We start from the raw sequence: 23,772 nt of genomic DNA, 5'->3' as shown, positions 1-23,772 counted from the left end.
CAGCGAAAACTAATGTTACCATCTTAGTGAATTTAGGTCAATCTTATAAGGATAGGACTGTATATTTTAAAGCAAAGATAAATTACTAGGATTAATTCTTTTTATCTTATGTGGTTATCAAAACAAGGTGTTTTTTAAAGTCTTTGGATTGGAACTCGGATCTTTCCTCTCCAAATTAGATTAGTTGACTGCTAAGGAGTTCTGTTGATCAGACTAATCCATAATACTTTTTCTCAGCATTTTACATTCTTCGCAGAACAGAAGGACTACCCTGCCACTCCAGAATAGTGTGTTGTATGTTTGAGGTCCCACGTATGAATTTTAATTGTCTTGGCTAGAGGAAGGGATTGAACTAGGTCTCCCCTGTTCTGAGTAAATCTCTGTCTAGTCCATTATAAATAGATGTGCTTTAGAGAGAAGGGGCAGCAATGGCTGAGGACTGCAAGGATGTTGGTGCTGTACTGAAAATACCGTAGAATCCTCTGAAAATTACAATTGGATCACAGGCCTTCAAACTAATGTGGATATCAATAGGAACAATGGTCTTAACTACGGAGTAAAAATAGGCCGATGGTGTTACTTCTGTGTATGGCACAGAAAAGACCCCCGTTGGCATACAAAGTTTAATGGTGGTCATGACATTAAGAACTTTTAAAATAAAGTGAGTAGCCTACCTTGGTTATCATCTGGAATGTTTTTTTTTATCATGACATAGAAGTTCTTAGCTGGGGAAAAATATTGATGGGAAGTGGATCTTTAATCTAGCGAAGGAGGCTAAAATAAATAAAATTAGATGCATAAAAGCTGAAACTGAAGAGGTATTTAAAAATCAAATGGGAATAAACAGCAATTGTAATTTGTGAAGATTATTGTCACTGGAAGCCAGCATTGGATGCCTTTTTAAAGGTATACAGCCCTTCCACAGAAATAATTAGGCGAAAATGGTATGGCCTGTGTCGTGTGAATGGATGTTTTTATTCTTAAGTTTGACTAACATTGTGGTTATGAAAATGATGTTTCAGGGGTACGTTTTTCTCTTTATTTGTACCTTTGCAGCTCAGTTACATTAAGGAGAGAATGATATCACTAGTTTAAAGATGTAGTTTAAAATCCAACTAGTCTTGAAACAAATTGCAGTCTGCAGTTGCCTTAGTGTTATGATTATAGTGGTCAGATAACTGCCACTGCTGCCATTACATTCTGGGAAGGAGGATAACTGACTTCTGGAGTTGCAGAAGTTGGAAGGTTTTATTTCTATTTTTACCCCTATCTGCAGGTTGTGTTTTCTTCTAATGAAGACTTGGAAGCTGGAGATCAACAAACTAGTCTTATCTCAACAACAGAAGAAGTGATTCAAGAGGAGGAAGTGGCCGTAGAAGACAATACCAGTGAACAACAATTTGGAGTTTTTAAAGACTTTGACTTTTTAGATGTTGAATTGGAAGATGCAGAGGTGAGACCTTGGGATTTCTTCTGTGTATTTCCATTTGAGAACGTTTTAAAAATTAGGTTATGTTGGTGCAATTCTAAGGAATTGTCAGCATTTCTAACTAATCCAATTAGGAAGAATTTATGACGATTGAACTTAACTTGTATGATAAAGAAACCTGTGTCTCAAACTTTGTGGTGTTAAGTTATTGCAAATTGTTGGGTGGTTTTTGGGGGAGAGTTGGGATTTTTGGGGGAAGGTTGAGTGACTTAGTCTGAAAGTGAAGTGATACGACAGTATAAGCCAATGATAGGATGAATACCTGGGTATGATGCAGTAGAAAACTTAATTATGGAACAATATGTTAAGAAAATGGCATAATTTTTGGTCCTGATATGTTTCTGCATTTTGAAAACATGAAGAATAGCTTTCAAAGCTACAAACTGTGTGATACAGTATCTCATTATATACGATTGCCTCGGGCACCATAATTGCTTGCATTGACTTCTACATAATATCTGCTCTGTTGTGGTTCTTCCACTTCCTCCACTTCTCCTCCTGTTCAGAAAAGAGAGAGGAGGAAGTAAGACAAAATTAAATATCAAGAAGTAGTAAAGATTCTCTTAACAATTGGTATTTGTTTGGGATAAATAAAAGGCTTCCGACCAGAATTTGCTAGAGTTTAAAATATGACTGTAAAAGGAATGGGGAGAAGAAATCAAATGCTTTGTACATTTGTTTCAGTGCTTTGTTAGTCTATACAAAATACTGAATTAGTAGTGGACAGCCTTGCAGGTCATAAGTCAACAAGCCACTGAGAAGAATATCTGCCTATCTAAACCCTAAGACTATCCTTCACCTGATTAATCTAGCCCTTTTTACAAAATCTTGCGCTTTTTCCCCCCTAATACTTTAGTTAATCTCACTTTCTTCATGCTTCCTGTGTACTGCTTCACTTCAGCCAATACTTGCATCTTCTAGCAGAAGTACAGGCTCATTATGATCTGTTGCCTATGTGTGACCTATACAGATACGGTTTCCTATATTGAATGCAAGTAGTCAAAAAATTCAGAATCAAGGCTCATTATTGTAACACTAGATGGGGCTTTGCAGGTAGGATGCCAAAAGTTGAAAACTTTGCCAAACCAAGTTAGTCTTTAACTTCATTTTCTGTATTATTTTAATAGCAGATGATAATGAAGAAAAGACAATTTCTTTCTCATTACTTGCCTGTATGCAGTGCATAGTGCTATACTTGCAAATATTAAAAAAAGAAAAAGGAAAAAGCACAGCTTGCACAAATTTAGGACATTACATATACATTGTGCACTTGATATAAGAGCTGCCTAGCTTTGCACCAAAAATATAGAATGTTTTTGTTGCTAATAATTAAATGTCAACAGTATAAGCTGGTGCTTTTACATTAAAATCTGAGTAATATTCAGATTAAACGTAAGTCCTGCAACTCATGGAAGTAGTACTTTGTTGTTGGGATTCTTTTGCTCTGCCATAACTTCACCTTTTCGGAGCAAAACAAATCACTAAGAGAGAAAGAGATTACAAAATGTTAAGTTTGCTTTGCACATTTAACATGTCATGGTGATGTCTGAAGTCACCACAAGAGACACTCACTTTGTCAGTGCAGTTTTGGAACCCGTACTTGCACACTTGGGCCTTGATGTGGTATTTTCAGAACTGTTTGGAGAGTGGCAAAGTGAACTGATCAGGTTTTCCATGTTACTTAGATGAATTGTTGAAGGTTGACAAAGTGCTTGAGAAAATCAAAGATCCTTATTGTATTTGTGAATCAAAACACTAGCGTTTCTAACATACGAATTTCGCATAGTTATGTTGGATGTCTGAAACCCAAGTATCCCAGCTTTAAAATGTGCAAACGGGAAGGATCCACCTATTGGTGTTTAGAGTACACTTCATAAAACTGACACAAAGTAGCTGGTAAAACAGTTAATGAAGACGTTGGTTTTTCTACACCCTGTATATAATTGATGTTGATGATGCTTTGTCAGTTGGATGTGGTCAGTTTAGATTCATGTGTGTTAGTTAAAGAATTTCATCTAATGTTTGTTGAAACAGTTGCTTTATGTGTTACACTACAGAAAATGTATCATAAGCATGCTGGTTTTAGTGTTCTGTCATCAGTTTGTTTATTTTTTTTTATCAATCTCCCATTAGAAAGAGGAATTATTTTAAATACTAGCTTTTTGACGAAAGCTTTTTTTTTCAGAGCTTGAATCAGTCTTTTACTGTTGGCAAATCTTATGTAATAAAACATTTTTCCCTGGTTCTAGAGTATCTTTAAGTGTTTGTCCTCGTTCTTTCTAATTATATGTGTTTTCCTTTTTGCTAACCAGGAGCTGCAGGTAAGTTGCAGCCTGGTGCCCTGGCTTGTTCATCTGTTGTTGTCTGTGGTGTGTTTGTTCTTCTAGTCAGATATGTAAAATTGATGCTGATATAGTTCTAGATTATATATCGAGTTACTTTCCAAGAAGATATTCAAAAGATTTCTACTTCATTTGCCATATATTTTAATTTATTTACAAACGTCTCTTATCAAGGTATTTAAAATTTTAATAAAATTAAAGGGCTGATTGAAACTCTGTTCATAATGCATTCAGTACTTGTGTTTTCTGTGTGGCATTCGTCTATTAATTTTATTATGTTGAAATACATACATACATATGTGTGCAAATTTTTTTAATTACAGGGTGAAAGCATGGACAACTTCAACTGGGGCGTTCGTAGGCGCTCTCTTGACAGTATTGACAAAGGAGACACACCGTCTCTTCAAGAATGTCAGTACTCCGGTAGCACACCCAGCTTGAACTTGACCAACCAGGAAGATACAGATGAGTCTTCAGAAGAAGAAGCAGCCCTGACTGCAAGTCAGATACTGTCTCGTTCCCAGATGGTAAGTTATTTTTCTGTGAAAGGTATCTGAGAACTTAAGCTTTTACTTGCACTTTTAATGGAGAAGTATGGCTCATGCTTCCAGCCTAAGTGAAATAGAGAGGAACTAAATTAACATAGGTAAGCTTCTTTTTCGTGACAACATCAATGAAGGGAGTTACTTTACCTACTGGTGGTACATAGCAGGTTTATAATTCTAGTACAACATTTATTTTTTTTAATGTCTTTATACTTACTATATTTATTTAAATATAAGCACAGAATTGCACGTGTTATATATAAAGTGTGTGCCTTTGTAGCAACACACTTTATATATGTATGTAGCTTCAAAAAAAACCCCAAAATACTAAATAAGAGCAGTAAGTGATCTTGTGGGAGCCTCGGTTGAGTTTAACCATTGAAATTGCTAATTTAATGATTGATTTTGAAGCATGTGTACGTATAACTGAGGAAAATCAAGAATGCTGGCTACTCAGAAGTCTCCCTGCATTACATAAATTAAATTAGGAAAAATTTGACTGGATGTGGAGCTGCAGGGATAGTACACCGCTTTCCAGACTTTAGGCAAAGTTTGTATTAGTGTTGCCCATAACAAAGAGCTCTGCTCTTGAGTGTTTTCGATCTAGCATTCAAAAGATCTTTAAGAACAAGAAAGGAAATATCTTTCTGGATCCCATGGATAACTTCAAACTTCTCTTCAAAGTTAAATGTTACAGAAATGCATGTGATGCTTGTAGTGGTTTCAGTTTAAAGCTGTTATACTCATAATATGTTAATTAGTTCAAATAGGCTGTTTCAGTGTGGTTAGCTATTTCAACACTAATGTGTTTTTCCCTGTAATTTATATATCCAATATGAAGAGTTTCACGTTTCTTTCTTTTTTAGTTAAACAGTGATTCTGCCATAGATGAAACAATATCAGACCATGCTGGTTTATCACTTCAGTCTCAAGATTCCACTAGCAGTGTGGGAACAGAAGAGGTGCTTCAAATCAGAACTGAGACCCCAAGTCTGGAGGCTTCTCCTCTAGATAACTCTAGCAACCAGCTGCCTGAGGTGGGGAGAAATGTGGGCTGGTGCATGGCTGATTTGGGCTCCTTCTAGTGTTTAGTAGCAACTTTGGCTTTCTTTTCAACTGAATTTTCATCTGTTACACTGATTATTTGATTTGCTTTTAATATTTCTAACCTGTTGGAATATTCTTACAAAATGTTCCCTTGGTATGAAAACCACTTGGGATGGACTGAGGGAACTTACTACAGGTTAAAAATATTCTTGAAGGGCTGAAAATGATCATTTCATGGTGCAGAATGAAAATAGGCTAATATTCAAGATCCTTTTACTTGATATGGTTGAAATCCTTCCTGAGCAACGTTTTCTTTCAAATACTTTTTTATTTCCCTTTTTTTTTTTTCGCTTTCTTTGGGTTAATGTGATTGGTGCTATTTGGGAATAAAACCTCAGGCCAGCTGTGTTAGCAGTTGGTTCCGTTAAATAATCTTTTATAAAGGACCACAGATGCTAGTGGTATACTTTTTTGGAAAGGCCTGTGTGGACTGAGACAGATTTCAAGCTAATGGCCGCCTGCAAATCTGTGAGTACTTCAGTTTTTTGGTTTTTAAAATCTTTTCAATAATTTCAAATTAAAACAATTCATTTAAAATAAAATTCCCATCTGCTACAATTCCTATAATATTTAGCGGTTGTAGCTAAAACCTCAGTATGTTGGTCTCTTTCTTGAATTTGAAGTGGCTTGGTTTAGGTGGATTTTTTATCTCTTCAATTAAAGTTATTGGTGCTCCTGACGATCTTATTTTTATTTGGACAAGCATTGCTCATCCCATCTTTAACAGAATGTCCAGTTTTATTGAGCTTTCCAGAAAATTAAGCTATTCCTATGTGTATTTGAATAACCAGCGCACGGTTTACTCTTAAGAATGAGTCTTCAGCCAGCTTGGTTTAAACAGTCGACTGACTGGTTCAAGTCTTACTGTGTAATATCATGACTTATATCAAGCAGCTTTTTCCCCACATATTTCGTATTTTTCTAATAAGATTACCTGTATGCTCTTTTTAAAGTGTTTGGTTACATCGCAGTTGATAAATTGTCTCAACTTTTATAGAGCACCTGTGCTTAGATTGTCAGATTGTTCTGTCAGCACTTCATTTTCTTGTCTACAACACGTGTTTTTACTCCAGTAGAATTTCAGGTGAAGAACACCACTCAATCTGGATGATTTTTTTCCACATAGGATAGATGTTTCATGTTAAGATTTTAAAAGGGAGAAGCGATGTATAAACTGGGATTTTATACAAGTTCAGCATGATAGAACTTTTGACTTCTCCATTCACTTATGGTACATTCTCAGCTGTAACTCATTTTTACATTTTCATAAGTTTATAGTTGGATCCGTTGTTCTTCTGCAGCTCCCTTTATAAAATCACTATAATTCTGATAATCCACGTGAAAACATTCACACAAAAAGCACCGATGTCATTAAAAATATTGAAAACATTTAAAGTGGGCTGTAAATTAATTTCATGACTAAGCAGCATCCAGAAAAAATTGCTATATCAAAAAAAAAGAAAGACTGTATATATATGTGTATATAAATATATATATGTATATAAATGCAATCGCTAAATGTCATGTGTTCCAGGTTTATTTTGTGCTTGTTAGATTGTGGGATTCAGTCATACATATGTTTTCTTCAAGGACGGTTCAAACACTCAAAGCTATCTCTCTACAGGAGTTAGCTCTCTGGTTGGATTTTGTTGTTAAAAGGAAGAGCTGGCTTTATGACTCTAAACAGAATGAGCTTGAGAATATGCGCACTATCAACTCACTTTGAAAAATTTGTGAAGCCAGTAAAACTAATTTTGTTCTGAATTCCTGTCCTGCACAACTCACAGCATAATGCAGTTGTTTTTTTCTGATGCTCATATACTTTATATAACTATTTAAACTCTGGCATTTAATTGCAAGTCAAGTGTCAGTTATCAAAATGTTTTTAATATAAATAAATAAGTCTCAATATTTATCTAAGGTAAAATTTAAAAAATGGAAGCCATTATTTAAAAACAAGTTTGTGTGCTGATTAGATGCAGTTGAACTCCTTGTTACTCTTGCAGGGATACTGAAGAGTTAAACAAACAGTTTACTTAAATGTATTTGTCTGATTCCCAGTAACAGCATGTATCTTTGCAAAAAGGATGTTGTACATTCCAGTTGGGAATTTACAGTCTAGCTTACAGTACTATTTAAAATTTTGTACAATAAGTTTTACAAGCTTAAGTATATGAAAGTTTCTGGCTAAAAGGATTCCCTATTTTACTCACACTATGGGTTTAAGGGGAACGGTTTACTAGAAGTAATTTTCCTTAGGTTCTGTGGAATTGTCAACTATATAAATCACATTTTTAAGATACTTAAAGAACATTCATGTTGGTAGTAAAGACGTGACATAGAAAACTTCAGAACTCAGGAGTCATGGCACCATGAAGATTAGCTTAGCTGTAAATTTATTAACTAGTAATCAGCACTTAAATATTTCCTAAAAGTGTATCCCTCATATGTGCATCTACTAGACCTGATGAGTGCAGCTCCATATCATATATTAACATCTAGAATAGAAATGGGCCACTCCTTCAATCCAAATTGTTTTGCTGTGTTATTGTGAAAGTGTGGTGCGTTCCCACGTGCTGCCTTGGCTGCTCAGTGTGTCAAAACAGCTATTCTGTGCAAGAAAAATACACATTTCACTGTTAGAAAAGAGTTGTTAGAAGTGAGGTCATGAGCTGTGTCTGATGACAGGAGGGTCACGTTGAGGGGTACCATAGTCACGGTGAGATGAGGTTAGGATCACTGTGAAAGAAAATGATACAATTCCGTTTAAAGCTGAATTGTCTTTTCTAAATATGTGTACAGTTATTTATCTGTCAGAGGATCTGTTTAGACTCATGAAAGCCATGAAGTGATGTGTATTCTTAGAAGCTGTCCAAAGGTTTGTTGACCAGTCTTGGATATGGCCGTAGAGCAAGACCAACACACTAAGAATGAAAATGTGCGATAATTTGTGCCTTTAGGAAATAGCAAGTACAAGAAGGTCTTATTTTTATTCCACAGAAAAATCCAGTAAAAGGCTTCAAATGAATTCATCATAAATTAACTTAATCTGAATTTCTCTGTTCAATATATTGATGTTACTGAGTATAGTAATGCTAATGGAGGAAGAGGGAAGGGAGAAAGGGTCATTCTGATATTACCTACCTGAGTTTAATCATCATCTCTTTATAATTGCCAGTGATTGAAAGCCTACATTTAGAGATTCAGGGTTAAACCCTTAAACCTCCCTATATTAACAGTAATGGCAAAATAATAAAAATAGTGGAATGTCTCTTTTTACACTGTTGCTCAATTATGCTTTAGAAACTTGTTAAAATGGGGAGTGGAAAGGAGAAGAAATGATCTGTACTGTTTCCAGACCCCAAAGGGAAGCATGAGGCAGTAATTTTGGTCCTTGCCTAGAAAAGTAAAATATGAAAGTCTTGATTGTGTTCATTGTGATCTAAATATGTTTGAGGCTATTTGCAGATATTTTTCTGGGAGTGTTCTCTTTACAGATTTAATTGAGTGTATTTGAGAACTTGTATTTGCTATAAATGATAAGTCATATTCTAGGATATTGTTAACCAGAAGTTATAAATATTTTACAAATAGACTGCCTGTCTTTGCTCAAGTAAAACTGTGTGTACAATCCAAAGAGCTGAATGATTAACGTATAAATGGGTATTTGCAAACAATTTTTTATAACTCTGTTACTTTGCCATAATAAAAACTGATAAGAATACATAAGGCCTGACACTAAAAGTAATAAAAGCATGTTTGATTCACAGGAAGGCAGTTCAGCAGTAAGGGATGAACAGGTTAGCACTGCAAGTGAAGACACGGGGTCGTATCTGCTACAAGAACAACAGGACTGTCTGGTCTGTCATGAATCTCTTGAGTTGGAAGAGACTCCGGAACTGGCAGAGGCAGCAGCTCCTGAGAGCTATTCTGAATCCATCTGTGAAGAGGATGTCACTCTGGCTTTGAAAGAGCTAGATGAGAGATGTGAAGAAGAAGAAGCTGACTTCTCTGGTTTGTCTAGGTAAGATTAACACTGGTTCTAAGTAACAGAAATTACATGTTATCAGCGCATGAATTAAACAAAGTAGGCTTTCCTATGGTGTGGGTATCTAAAATGATGTTTTGAATATCTGAAATAATGGTTGCTTGGTTTTGCCTGTTATAGCAAATAAACTCAGTACTTTGTTCAGCAGCTGTTTCTGGTACAGGGAAAACAGCCGTGCGAGCAAAGATTAGAATTCTTGAATAAAAGAAATCTAGCACATTTCATCACCATCAAAATAGAAATGTGAGAAGAGGTCAGAGGGTGTTTTGGAGCATTTTCTTGGCAGCCACCAGCTGCAAGCAATATAACATGGAAAAGCCTTTGAACTGCACTGAATTATGGCAGAGAACCTGTTTTGGCACCAAAAGATGGGAAAAAAGGTTTTTTCTTTTTCTTTTTTTTTTTTTAATCAAAGCTCCTGTAGGAGTCAGGCCAGTTTGTCTTCGAATTTACCCAAGGTTTATTTTCAGTGTGAAGGTCAACCAATCTTTTGTATATTTCTAAGACATTTTAAAGTAAAATATCATTTTTGATATGGAGAGCAAAAATAACTACTGAGAGGAAAAATTATAGTAAGTCCTGGCTGATTGAGTCATATTTAAAGTGAAACCCAAAATCCCTTGAAGGAAACAACTTAAGAAGGAGGGAAAACAAGCAAAAAACCCCAAACAAACAAACAAATAAAAATCACCCAAAAGAAAAAAAAAAACCCACAAGAAACCACAAAGAAATTCCAGATTGTTCATAGGCTCATTCATACTTAAAATTTGTTCAGAAGTTTGGGTTTAATAATACGTAGACTTAGTCTATATTTGAACATAGACTTAGTGTATATTCTGTCAGAGCGATCATTTAAGGGTTGAGAGAGATTATGTATAGGGTTGATACACTAGTTAGAAAATATCGGCAAAGCTTTTCGAAGCTGTGCTTACAGATGCTGGTCAAAAGGATTGCATCTTAGCTTTTGAGCTTTGTGCTGCTTAAAAGAATATACCTAAAACCAGCACCCACACTTCTTGTTTAAGACATGTTTAATTCTTGTTTAAGACACGTGGTGCCGCTGTGAATGAGGTTGTTGTTATAGAGAAAAACGCTATGTATTTAAAAAAATTATTTTAATAAACTATCTGTACTTAGAATCCTCCCACACGTACTTTTGCTGTGTAAGTACAATTCTACAAGAACTGCCAAAATGTATCATTCCTTGTAATACAGAAAATTTTAACAATTAAGTTAACGATTGTAAGTAGTAGCATTGATTAATTTATAGTTTGATATTTTTATTGGAGGTTTGGTGCCTAATGGAAGGCACGACTGCAGAATGCTTTTTGAACAGAAGCCCATTAAATTGATTGCCCATAAAAATGAAAGTGTTCCAACCTATCTTCATTCACTTATGATGTTACTTGAGACAGTTATGAAATAGTATTACACTGCTAAATAAGCTCTTGTGTTTCTCTTAAGGAAAGCTGGAATTTCTTACTGATATTGGTGTACCATGTGTTTAGATGAATAAAAATTTGAAGAATTGAATTTTAATTCAGTTATTGGGGGCAAGGAAAAAATACCAGTTTGAGTTGTGTGTGTGTATATAAAAAGCGCTGTATATATAGCTATATATAACCTACAGATAGCCATTTGTTTGTAGATATGCATAGAAATAACATGTGTTAATAAACTTCAGAGGTATTTCAGAGTATAAGCAATATTTTTGTATTGCAGTAGCAAAAGGTTTTGATTTTTTACTTTTGGTTCAGTTACCTTAGTTGACTGATTATTTATTTACAAAACACTATTCTGAATTCTAAATCCTTGTTTTTTTTTTCTTCTTACCAAAATGAAGGGATTTTTTCCTAAAATATTTACTGAGGAGTTAATTTCTGTTGTTTCTTATTCGTAGCCAAGATGAAGAAGAACAGGATGGTTTCCCAGAAGTACAAACCTCCCCACCTCCTTCCCCATTTCTTTCTGCCATATTGGCAGCTTTCCAACCGGTGGCATACGATGACGAAGAGCAAGCCTGGCGCTGCCACGTCAATCAAATGCTGTCAGATACAGATGGGTCTTGTGCCGTCTATACATTTCACGTCTTCTCAAGGCTGTTTCAGGTCAGTGAATTTTCAGCGTGTGGTTACTTGTCTGAAACCTTTCCTCCTGCTTTCAAAAATATTCTTCCTCTCCATAACTTCACAAGCCACAAGATTATGGTAGCAAGAATCCTTAGAAAGCAAATCAAAGGCATACAAAAACCCCACATTCCTAAAAAAATGTTATACGGTCATACACTATTTTTTTTCATGGGATATCTGCTGTATTCATTGTCAGAAGTGATTCCACTCAGGGCAAAAAAAATCAAGCCCAAAAAAAACCCAGTTCAGTGTTTCTTGTAAGCTCTTTATTCATGTTGTGTCCCTGCTTTTATTTTCTGAACATCACCTGGGTTCTCTGCTGATTACAGAATTATGACTTCCTCCTGGGTTTTCTGTGGGATACATTATTATGGGATCGCAGCATGACAAACATTAATGAATTTACCTGGCATCTGTCTTATGAGAAAAGGTTTTTTTCTGCAGAGAAGTAATTGAAACACCAGGAGATCCACTAAAGCTGGAAGTTTCAAATGCTTCTCTTTAACTATATTTACCTCATAGAGCTGGTATCCAACACAAAATACCTATGGCTTAATTTTTCTGGCTCCCTCCTTCCCTATATTTAGGGGAGGGGTTTTTTACATTTTCCAAGTGGTACCACCTGGACATACATTATTTTTTGCAACTTGTTACAGAATAGAAGCACATTTTTTTATTTACAGGCAGCGTGTCAAGTGAGCTAAGAACAAATTCAATACTACAAACCAAGACCTTATGACTCCAACCCTTTCTTATGTCTCCAATATTAATTTTGCCTGCTGTTTGATATATCATAATAAATTTCTCAGTGAAAGCCTCCCTTTGTTTTACCACACTACCACACATTTTATCCTATTGTGTATGGGCAGGGTTGGGGTTAGTACCATGAAGTAACTTATATATGAAAAATTCATACTCTGCCTTATTCTTGGAATAACTTGTTTGTGCACCTATACCCATTTTCCATTTTTAGTTGAACTAAATATTTTGCCACAGTGCTGTGAAATTCCTGTCATTGGATTTAGATTTTTGTCTTTTAGCTTCATCTAGACATCAGGGGTTTAGTTTCTCTGTATTATACCAAAGCTTAGCTGCAGTTGCTTTTCACACATTCGTTTCCTGAAAGTGGTAAAATGGGAGTTCATTTTCTTTTGACAAAAATATATGCGCTCGTGATGGAAATTTGCCCTGAGATTCTTATCTAAAAATCCAGAGGAGGGAGGGATAGTAAAATACAGTGTAAAATAAATGTTTTTCTGATTTAATTTCTAGACCATTCAAAGAAAGTTTGTATCTATAACAAATGATTCGGTCAGCTTTCTTGGTGAAAGTCTACAGCGCATTGGAACAAAATTTAAAAGTTCTCTGGAAGTGATGATGATGTGTTCAGAATGTCCAACAGTCTTCGTGGATGCAGAAACGGTAAAAATCTCATAAACTTACACATTGAACTATCAGTCTGCTTAAACATTTTATGTAATGATGTTTTAACATTTGGAAAATAGCACTGCTTGGGAAGAATTTTCAAAGGTTTGAATAAAGTATGTTAATCACATTTTTTCCTTTTAAAAGGTTGCTCTCTAATGTCACTAATTGAAATATCTGGGATGTAAAAAAAAAAAAAAAGCTTTTTATAATTGAAATCAGAAAGGAATTAAGATGTTAGGTGGCTGCTGTGCATCATAAACATTTGAAAACACAAGTGAGGAAGTGCATTTTCTCCAAAAATAACCTCCAGCTGTAACGGTGAACAGAAAGGGAACTTATTGATACTGGATATCACTTAAATTCCCTTGCTATTCTTTACCTTCCCTGTTGTTTCATATTTATTCTATATTCTTTGCACAGAGAAGAAGGAAGACTACTTATCTAGCATCAACTTTGCCTTTTTAAACTGTATTGTTTATGTATATATTCAACGATGCATGAGAACAACATTCTAGCTACAAATATACAATGAATGCTTTGAATTGTTTGTTGTTATGCCAGTTGAAATCTTGGGTTATAATAAAAAATAATGTGAGAAGTCAGCTCAATGTTCAGCAGCAGTAAAAAAAAAAAGCTATGCTAGAATAATTAAGAAAAGAAACAGCAAAAAAGAAAACATCATTGAGCTAGTGTACATATCCCTGATATATCTACCTGCTGAATTTTGGAGGCAGTTCTGGTCCCCTGCTCTCAGAGAAAGTAGAGTTGAAATGGAAAAGGGTTCAAGAAAGATCACAAGGGTTATGAAATACGTGGAACAGCTTCCATATAGGATATAAGCATGCAGGCTAGGATTTTTCAGCCCTTTAGGAGAGAAATCTGTCCATAGGTGTAACTGTGAAACCCTGTCCTTTTTCACAGTGTCTGCTCATGTTTTCAAAAAGTAACTAATGAGATTCCTGAAAGAAATAGACTGGATAGATTTTTTTTTTTGAATATGCAGAACAGCATGTTGACAGAGGCTAAGAAAACATTCTGGGGCAAGTGGATCACCACACGCGTGCCCTGTTTCGCCCTTCCTTACGCAACTGCTATTAGACGTTGTCAGGTGGGGCACAGAGATAAAGATAGATGGACCTTTGGCCTTGACCTAGGATGAGACTCTTCTCCTGACCTGTTTTTTTCCCTTGGTGCTGAGGGGCAGCTCTGTCTTACGCTCTCACTGTATAATAAAAAATGTGATACGGATAGTGCATTTCAAGGGAACCATATGTAATCTTTTTTTGCTCAACCTAGGCCACTTTAAAAGCAGTAGAAATTGGCCAAAAGAAGAAATTTGTTTGGGATAAGAAGCCACAAGAAGAGTTAACTGTAGTGTCTGTCTAGAACAGCATGTGTTTTAGAAAATAAATATGTGTGTATATATATATATTTAAAAAAGCAAATATAAAAAAGGAATAATAAATATAGCATGCACAAAAGTATACAAATTTGTGTGTATGTGCATATGTATGCACAGAGATATGTTAGCGTTGTTACATTGGCAAATACTGTGTAGATAAATCTTTCCTCTCCAGATAATTTAACTGAAATGGACCTACTTGTTTGTTGGATTACTTCTTACTAATTCTTACTCATTCTTTCTGAGTCGCTAATCCAAAATAACATTCATGCACAAATATTTGGCTACGCGATGCCTACTCGTGTACAAGATTGGCATTTGATTCAAATTTGGCCTTTGATTCATTCAGAAAGTAGTTTTCAGCAGAAAGGTGTCCCCTTCCATCACAGTGCGGGTTCACGAGTGATTTGGGAGCGACTCCTGGATTTCACTGAATTCCACTGAATTTTTAGAGTTGGAAGGGACCATGAAGATCATCTAGTCCAACTCCCCTGCTGAAGCAGGACTGCCCAGAGCATGTCAGAGCATGTTACTCAGGACTGCATCCAGGCGGGTCTTGAAAATCTCCAAAGAAGGGGACTCCACAACCTCCCTGGGCAGCCTGTTCCAGGGCTCTGTCACCCTCACCGTAAAGAAGTTTCTTCTCATATTTGAGTGGAACCTCCCATGTTCCAGCTTGTGCCTGTTGCCCCTCGTCCTGTCACTGGCAACCACTGAAAAGAGTCTGGCTCCCTCCTCCTTCAACCCAGCCTTTAGATACTTATAAGCATTGATAAGGTCTCCCCTCAGCCTTCTCTTCTCCAGGCTAAAGAGTCCCAGCTCCTGATCTACCGCTGAAACAAGGTGCCCACTGACTTGATTCCACTTGGATGTTATTGCACACATTGAGTGCAGAGTGGCACCGTGCCACAGAGCCGTAACTTCCTTCTTGGTTATGTGGACATAGAGGTTGGGAGTGGCGGTGTCTTAATGTGGTGGTAGAATAATAATCTCGATGCGCTTGGAGAAACACACGAGCACCCCTGTGACTCCTCGTGCCACAGTTTTGTGATCACAGTCTTGGGCTTGCAATTTGAAGCTGACCAAGAGGTACCAGGTAACAGGAGTTGGAGAAAAGTACAGAGCTCTTAATGCGTGCAAGGGAGGAGACATCATGTTAGAGGCACGATTATTACAGAAAGTGACAGGAGAAGGATTAATAAGAAAAACCTAAGTGGAAATAAAACTGCAGGGAGAAATGGTGTGGCGAAGCTGAGGTAGCAGTCCTTGAGGAAGAAGGAGGTTTTTGAAACTATGTAGAAAAAGCCAAAGTCATAAACAATAGGAAATCCTTCAAATATCCAACAGTTCCTGCTTTGACAGTTCCCAATTCCTTCAGACTGAAGCCTTCGCTGGTGGTATAGTTTGGATATTGAGAAGGGCAAGTAACTCTCACTGAACACTCCTTAGGTTGCTACAGGAGCAATCCAGCAGTACCTTTTTTCCTGCTGCACGCTGTTCTATTTATGGTAGCTGTGTGTATATCAAATATTCTTCTTTTTGAAAGATCTAAAACTCCCTTTGAAATCTCTCTTTCAGATGTTAACAAGGTACTGGCGTTCTTATTTTGGAATCAAAACTGCTCAGTGATTTAACTGGTACAGCTACATGTGTTAGTTTACTAACTCAAAGGTGTCACAAATGGTCTGTACCCAACTAATTCTAAGTTGATTGTTTTCCAAATGTGGACTTGGAATTTCAAATTATATAAATTAGATATTAGAGTATATGGATTGTAGTCAGTTGTTACATGCCTATAGAGGTGATTGCTTTTATCTTTCAGCTATTGTCTTGTGGCCTGCTAGAGACATTGAAGTTCAGTGTTCTAGAGCTCCAAGAACACTTGGATACCTATAATGTCAAAAGAGAGGCAGCAGAACAGGTGAGTCTCTTACATTTCAAAACAAAAAATACTAGAAACCTCCTCATCAAGAAAATGTTGTGGGTCTTTATCTCTCAACACAGATATCTAAAAGTAAACTGTGGGAAAAAAAATCCTGAAATAAAATCCAATTTCCTTTTCTTACTGCTATTCTATATGTGTAATCTGAAACTGAGGTTTTTCTTATGTGTAATTCCATCTCTTTTTTTGCACATATTGCACATATTTCTGAAATTTACTTTGAATATATAACATTGCACAAATGCACTAGCATTGGGAAAAGCGCATTCCTAATTTAAAAATCCTCTTTTAAAAATATCCAAATATTTTAAACATGAATATCAAAAAATCATGGTAATTTTTTTCTCTATTAATGTTCTGTCTTATTTATTAGACTAGAAGGGTGGGATTCACCTCCAAATTAAGGTGTTTATAGATAACTATCTATATGTGAATTAAGTGCCTTAATACCCATAGTATTCAAGGAAAAGAAATCAAGAAAGCAATACATTTTATCCTAATATAAATACTGATTTGTTGCTCAGCTAAAGAGGTCTTCAGACTTCTTTTTGTTGACTGGATCTCCATTGACTGTAATGGGGGCTTAAACAGCTATATCATACACAGATACATAAATTTAGGTGTCTCATACTGCAACTGGATCCCACTGAGGCCGCTGTTTATGGCAGTTATTTAGGATAATACAGTTTAATTTTCAAGTTATATGTTAGTGGTTATATCCTTTTTTTGCAAAGAAACACAAAGTTTAAAAGTTGAAACTTTCTGTAGCAAGGGTCTGTATATTTGTTGTTGTGAACCTTTGTGTGAAGTTTAGGAAGGAAGGTAGTAACTTCAGAAAACTGAAACAGGTAAGATTTCCATTTCAAGAGCCAAAAGAAAACATGGATCTACAATCAATTTTTCAGGTACAGGGAAAGAGAGAATATATGGGGCTTTTGTGGTAGAGAGAAAATGATTCCTAGGAAAACTAAACATATATCTGAAGGAACTTTTTACTGATCTCAGCCGCCTGTGAAGCCATGGCAAGGGCCATAAGGGCAAGTTTGGGTGATGCGAAACAGAACCAGAATTCAAGCCATGACGTCTTGGCAGAGCTGTATTTTGCAGCACAAGTGGCTCCATGTTTCTTGATTGTGTTGAGTTTATTAGTAAATGATGGCCTCTGCCTTCCAAGATTGCTGACAGCTCATTTGTTGAATAGACATCCACTTTTTTGTGGAAAGGATTTCAAAAGAAGTGCAGTTTCCTCAAGACCAATGCTGAAGTATGCCACACAGCACTGTTAATGGAGATAAACTTTCTAGGATCCAAGCCAGCATTTCTGGAAAAGAGTTGCTGCATTTTTTACCCTGCTCTGTGGTAATAACAATTTGTAAACTAACTCATGAGGTCTAATATAATGAGGTATGTTTTGCTGTTTAGGCTTAATCAGAAACAAAGTGCCCATCTAATGACTAAGATTACTCGATGTCAGACATTAAGTATTACAATCTCCAGTGCATAAGGCTGTCATCACTCCTATGAGAAAATAATATATTTTAGTCCTCATTTTAGAGAGCAACACTGAGGCACAGAGAGGCTAATGGATTTGCCCCAGGGTCAGAGGCAAGTTAAGGAGGAACTCATGCGTGTGTATTTAGAAACATGGAGGAATTCTCAGTAAATAAACTCCTCGTTTAGCCTGCAGTTTATCATAGCAATAACAAATGGTATTGTTTGGTTGATTTGTCAAAGTACGATGAGTTAAAATTGTGCCTTTTTCAGGTGGCCAGGAATTCACTTGATGTATTTTTAGCTAATTTTGCACTTCTGCATATCATACAGACGTAAATCCATGCTGGGTATTAAGAGCTTGTTTGCATTTTATTTTACTTGATAAAGGAGTATGGATATCAGTTTGATGGCCTCTGTCATTATATCATAATGAAAGGATGTTGTTTTTCTCTAGTGCAGCTGTCAAAAGGGTGTCCAGTAACATGTTTCTGTGCTCGGGCTGTCTTCTGCCACAGGTTTTGTGAGTGACTGGAGCAGGAAGAAGGTTCACAGGATGAAAGGATTTGTGCTGAAATAACTGAGAGCATTTTGACAGGGTTTTATTTTGATTTAATCATTTATAAATAGAAGGAAGCAGTACTGAAGAGGAAGACATTTGTAGCTTTGACCAATTATTTCTGGCTCTTGATAGCACGTCATTTAGCTAATTCAGTGCATTATTTAAGTATTTATTTAGCATGTTAATTTAGAAGTAGTGACTAATTATCTCAGATAATTTATTTTTCTAACGCTTTTTTATAAAAGCATTTCTTCAGCTGTTGGTCTTCAGGTGTTTTTTTGTTTGTTTGTTTGATGAGTATTTTATAGTATATTTAGACTAAGAATGTTCCAAAGCTACTTCTCAGATATGTTTTATTGGTTTTCTTACTCTGTCCTATTAAACAGGATGTAGGGAATGATTGAAAGAGACTTCCTCAAGTCAAATCTGAATTTCTGTTATTGCAGGCAATTGTGCTATGTATCCTATTGAATCTAAAAGTATTGAGGCAAAACACATAATGAGATTATTGCAGATCCTTGCTTTTTTCATAGAAACATGCATAAAAATGATCAAACTAAGTTGGTTGGACTATTGGATAATAAAGTAAATATAAATTAACAGATATTTAAGTAAATATAATTTGCATGTTAATCTGGTATCCTCTAGAATCAACTATGGGAAAATTCTGTATGTTAACTTTAATGAAAAATTGTTGTTGCAAGTTTAACCTAATAGATGATGCTTGCCAGTGCTGTGTGTTGTAGTGGCACTCACACGAATCAAATTTAAAAAATAAGAGGCTTGGGCTGCAGTTTCTTAAAACTTTGTGGGAGCTATATGGGGAAAACATAAATTGATGTAAAGCAAACATATAAAGGAGATTATTTTGTCACATAATCTACTGCTGTTCCCAGAGAGAAAATTTAGATCCTTCTACCGTGCTGAACATCTATTGTGTAAAAAAATTTTAGCAAATTAATTTTGCCACCTTTTTGGAGCTACAGTTCTATTTCCTTGCAAGGAAACTGCTTCAACTTCATGTGTGTATTAGGGACAAAGATACTGTCTCGGTTAAATGTAGTAGAAAATAGAAAGTTATATGTATATCATGATGTTTCTAGGCATGCCCTTCATATGGGCTGATTTTAAGATTTTAAAAAGATCTTGAAAGGGCAGTGTGTGAAAATAAATACTAGCTTCCCAATTGTTGATGCTGTTTGTTCCAGCGCAAACCTATTCCATTGTTACCGACGGATGCTGTCAGATAAGAAGAAAAATGAGATTTGCTGTGTACTTTGGTATCCATGTCACTAATTGAAACTGACACCGCGGTGTTTAGAGAATTCCATTTCTCCTTTTGATAAGCACACAGGCCCAGTTAATTCACTAAGTAACCTTTATTAAATTGAGCAGATGGGAAATCACATTTTTCTTTTTCTTGCATCAGACAAAGGTTAGAAAAAGGTCACTAAGATTTCCTGTGAGACTGAAGATATCAAGCACACAGTATGCTAAATTATTCTTCCTTGGATGTATAGAGCCTGTTCTTCATTTCGGAAGATAATCTGCACTTTATCTCAACGTGACGCATTCCCATTTCTGTAATACCCGAATTACCTCATGCTTGCAGTTGTTTGCACTGTACAGAAAATAATGCTGGGCACTGTGTCGATGAGGTGATTAGGTCATATTGTCCAATAAGAGCATATTTGAGTCTCCAAATGCTTTATATTAACGCTTTTAAATTTGCATGGTTGGTTAAAGCTAGAAGAAGAGATTACCCACTGAGATTGTGAACTTGTCTGCTATAGGAACTGGGGTTAAATGCAGCCCTGTATTCAGGAAAAGGAGTGGAATCTCCCTGGCTTGTATGAACTGGAGGTGATGCTAAACTCCCATTGAAGAATTTTTTTTCTTTCCATTTAGTAAACCTGCGCTTGCATCTAGTTACACAGGAGAGCTCTATTTCCTTCTGTTTCTAAAGTAGTCCTAAGAAACAGAACAGGCTTACTCTTACTTTCCAATTAGAATTAGTGCTATATTTTTAAATGCTGAGAAATCATGTTAGTGTAAACCTTGTGCAGCAAGTAAAGAGAAAATAGGATCTCATTTAACGAAAGGGATTTTTCTGCTTCCACCTTCCCGCACATCTCACTATAACAGAACCCAAATTCAATCACAGGTTAATATTTATGCTGAAGTGTACTAGCCCCATCTGGGGTAATGAGGGCTGCAGGAAATTTACAACGGAAGGAACACAATAAAGTGTGATATATCGGAGTGGAAACGATTAGTGGTAATAACATTGGTGAACAGTTGATTTCTTATCACAATTACTGACGTAATCTGAGAATGTGCAAGACCTGATGAAGTGTCTTACATGGTTTTAGCACAGTCTTCAGTTTGCTCTGTTTCAGATGATGTTTAATCTCGTTCCTATTTATTTTGCAGTGGCTGGAAGACTGCAAAAGAACATTTGGTACTGATGATGGTATTCATGGCACTAACACAGATGCCCAGGTAGGTGTATGTCATTTGTGAGCCTCTGGATATGAGATTCAAAACCATCTTTGTTTCTGTTGCACAAAATTTCCAATATTTGCAGAGAGATTAAAAATGTATGAAAAGCTTTTCATTTTGGTTATCATCGTATCTTTTGGAAACTCAGATTCTTACGAAGTAGTGGTCTAATAAAAAGGGCTCTTTTTAATAAAGGTTGGCAATCCGTCTTGGGTTCTAGACTTAATAACACTGAGTAGATAAGCAGACTAGATACCATCTATGTACCAGCAAGTCTGCTTTTCTGCAGCTGTTTCTAGAATAAAAAAGATTAGCATTCTTCTTATATGCTCAGATAAAATGTCTAGCCAAAAACCTTTACTGAATTTAATATAATTAGTACTATGCAAACACATGTGACCTTTTTGAAGCCATTATTTGGGTGGGAAGGAACGGGGAGTAAAGTAGCAGTATGGCAAAAATCTCATTAAACATTCCTGTCAAAATATCATCTAACAACAATAGGTGTAACCTATTAATATTAGTTCAATATTTTGTATGTATTTGCGTGGCAGTCATCCATGTTTAATATTACTAATTGCTATAGTAAGTGATAGCTTCTCCCCAAGCATACTAGGACTTTTTTTTTTTTTTTAAAACAATAGCTGCATAATATTGACACTGCAGATGATAAAGCAAATCCAAAATCTATCATTAGTAGGTACAAGGAACTTGCCATCTAGAATCCTGTAATAAAAACAGTGAAAAATGTAAGAAAGTAGAATTGCAGGCAGCAGATGAACTTACCTTTTCACACTGACATTTTGACAAAAATCCCAAATCCAATTTTATTCCTTTTCTTCAATCAAACTCTATTCATTGATGCACTTGGTCATGTTTCTGCTGCTGAAAATGTGTTCAGCAACAGAAATGTCTGCTGTGTGCATGGACTATTTCTTTTTTTATACAGTTTTCATTTGCTCTCATATATGTATATGTATATAATAAAAAATATGTATATTTTTTTAATTCAATCACAAAATGCTCCAGAATTTTTAGAGCAGTGGAAAGTGTAATAATATACTGTTGAATTTCTGTATTGCAATAAAGTTGCGTATTTAATTTTTTTTTTCATGTAGACAAGCATAGGTAATAAAGCAAAATAATTTGCTGCCATTTGCAAGGATTTTTGCTTTGCCTATGAATACAACATTTAGTGTATTCGACACTTGGTTTACATCTTTGTATGCTGACTAGTACACGTTTAGAAATATGTAACAACTTCTATTATTACAATACAGTAAATGTTCTGTATATTAATAAAAAAGCAGTATTTATGTATTTCAGTCCCTATTATTTAGAATGCTGTTTATAGTCACCAAGAAGCTGGTTTAACATTTAACTGTTAGAACATAACTCTTTTTATCATGAAGGTAAATGGTACTGTTTCCAGTGTATATCTAGGGAAACTGAGAAATGGAGGAAAAGCCCCATGCATGCTTTCATTTTTGCTTGTACAGAGAGAATCCAGGATTTTGAGTGAGGCAGTTTTGTCTGTTCTTTCCCATTTCTGCAGGGTTTGAAGAGTCTGAAAAGGAGTTACGTGACCATTCCACATTGATTATTTGTGGGGACCTGTTTCAATTTTGGTTTTGACTCCTAGCCAGCAGGGCACGCTGGCAATTTTTTCTTTATGTGGTCCTTGCACTTGCAGGCTCAGTTAATATCATTTTAATATACAGTATCCATTGAGAAGGCAGAGTCCTGTTATCCTGCTTCATAAATAGACATCATTTACAGAAGTTCTAAATTTATTCACAGAAGCTTATAGTGACTTGAAGGAGATTCAGTAGTTACCAAGTGTAAGATCATTACTTCAAGAAGTCCTTGTAAATGGAGTGTGGGGCTGACAAGTCTGTCCAGTCAACCAGTTACATATTTTTAGCGTTAAGTGTTGTCTTGCTTAGGAAAACAGAGCTGCTTCATTCAGCAGATATTTTTCATTCACTAACACAAATAAGATTTTCTCACTAATTTTTAGCGCTGTGCTCAATACAGCTAAGGAATAGTGAGATGAATTCTGTTCTGGCTCGTGCATTGCCAGCAGAGTTGCAAGTAAACCTAATTATTGGATTTTTGTTATTAGTACTTACACGCAAGCCTGAAAGAATGCAGCTGGACTCTGGCTAGACTGTTAGTACAGGACTGGCAGGTAGAAAAATCAGATTGTTTCTCAAGTGAGCAAGTATGTGAAGGACACTGAAGCAGTACAAAGCCATTTTTAAAGGAAAACCTCTCCTGAATTTGTAGAATAGCTGTCAAGGTGTGATTTGGGGGAGAGGGTTTATTTATGGCTTACAGTAATAATGAGACTTGGCTTAAAGAACACTGGAACTTAATGACTAAAAATATTAAATATTCAACTTGGCCATTCCTCAAAGTGTGATTCTCTGTGCTTCATTAAAGTGAGTCATAGAATTCTTGTCGACTTTGGCAGTTCAAGATCTTATCTCTTCCCAGTGATTTTGCTTATAAAATAGTTGTGCTATGTATATGATAGCACAGAACAAAACCATGCAACGTTTATAGTCTGTTAAGCACATAGTGAGTAACTTATACACATCATATATAACTGTGTGCTTAGTAAAGCTCAGCTGCTTCTGCCTGTGGGAGTCAGGCATTGGTTGCATCTTCAGGTGTTTGCTATGACCACAGTGCTTGCTTAAATGCCATCCATATGCTTAGCCCTGTACAAAGCACAGAAGTCAAGTTCCTGTCCCTAGTGTCACAAATATATTTTCTGATG

The 23,772-nt window shown here is 35.9% G+C and overlaps 1 protein-coding gene across 1 annotated transcript in view; it reads left to right on the top strand.

Annotated features, from left to right (window-relative positions):
• Window positions 1-23,772, top strand: part of FRYL (FRY like transcription coactivator) — a 100,047-nt gene that overhangs the window by 70,598 nt on the left and 5,677 nt on the right. The window contains exons 50-57 of the mRNA XM_074154741.1: window positions 1,277-1,453; window positions 4,155-4,358; window positions 5,243-5,413; window positions 9,254-9,507; window positions 11,432-11,639; window positions 12,933-13,082; window positions 16,313-16,411; window positions 20,919-20,987. Coding sequence (XP_074010842.1) covers window positions 1,277-1,453; window positions 4,155-4,358; window positions 5,243-5,413; window positions 9,254-9,507; window positions 11,432-11,639; window positions 12,933-13,082; window positions 16,313-16,411; window positions 20,919-20,987 — 1,332 coding nt within the window. The remainder of the gene's footprint in view (window positions 1-1,276; window positions 1,454-4,154; window positions 4,359-5,242; window positions 5,414-9,253; window positions 9,508-11,431; window positions 11,640-12,932; window positions 13,083-16,312; window positions 16,412-20,918; window positions 20,988-23,772) is intronic.

The sequence above is a fragment of the Numenius arquata genome, chromosome 10 (genome assembly GCF_964106895.1).
Source record: "Numenius arquata chromosome 10, bNumArq3.hap1.1, whole genome shotgun sequence".
Lineage (NCBI taxonomy): Eukaryota > Metazoa > Chordata > Aves > Charadriiformes > Scolopacidae > Numenius > Numenius arquata.
This window is presented reverse-complemented; position numbering and strand designations above follow the sequence as displayed.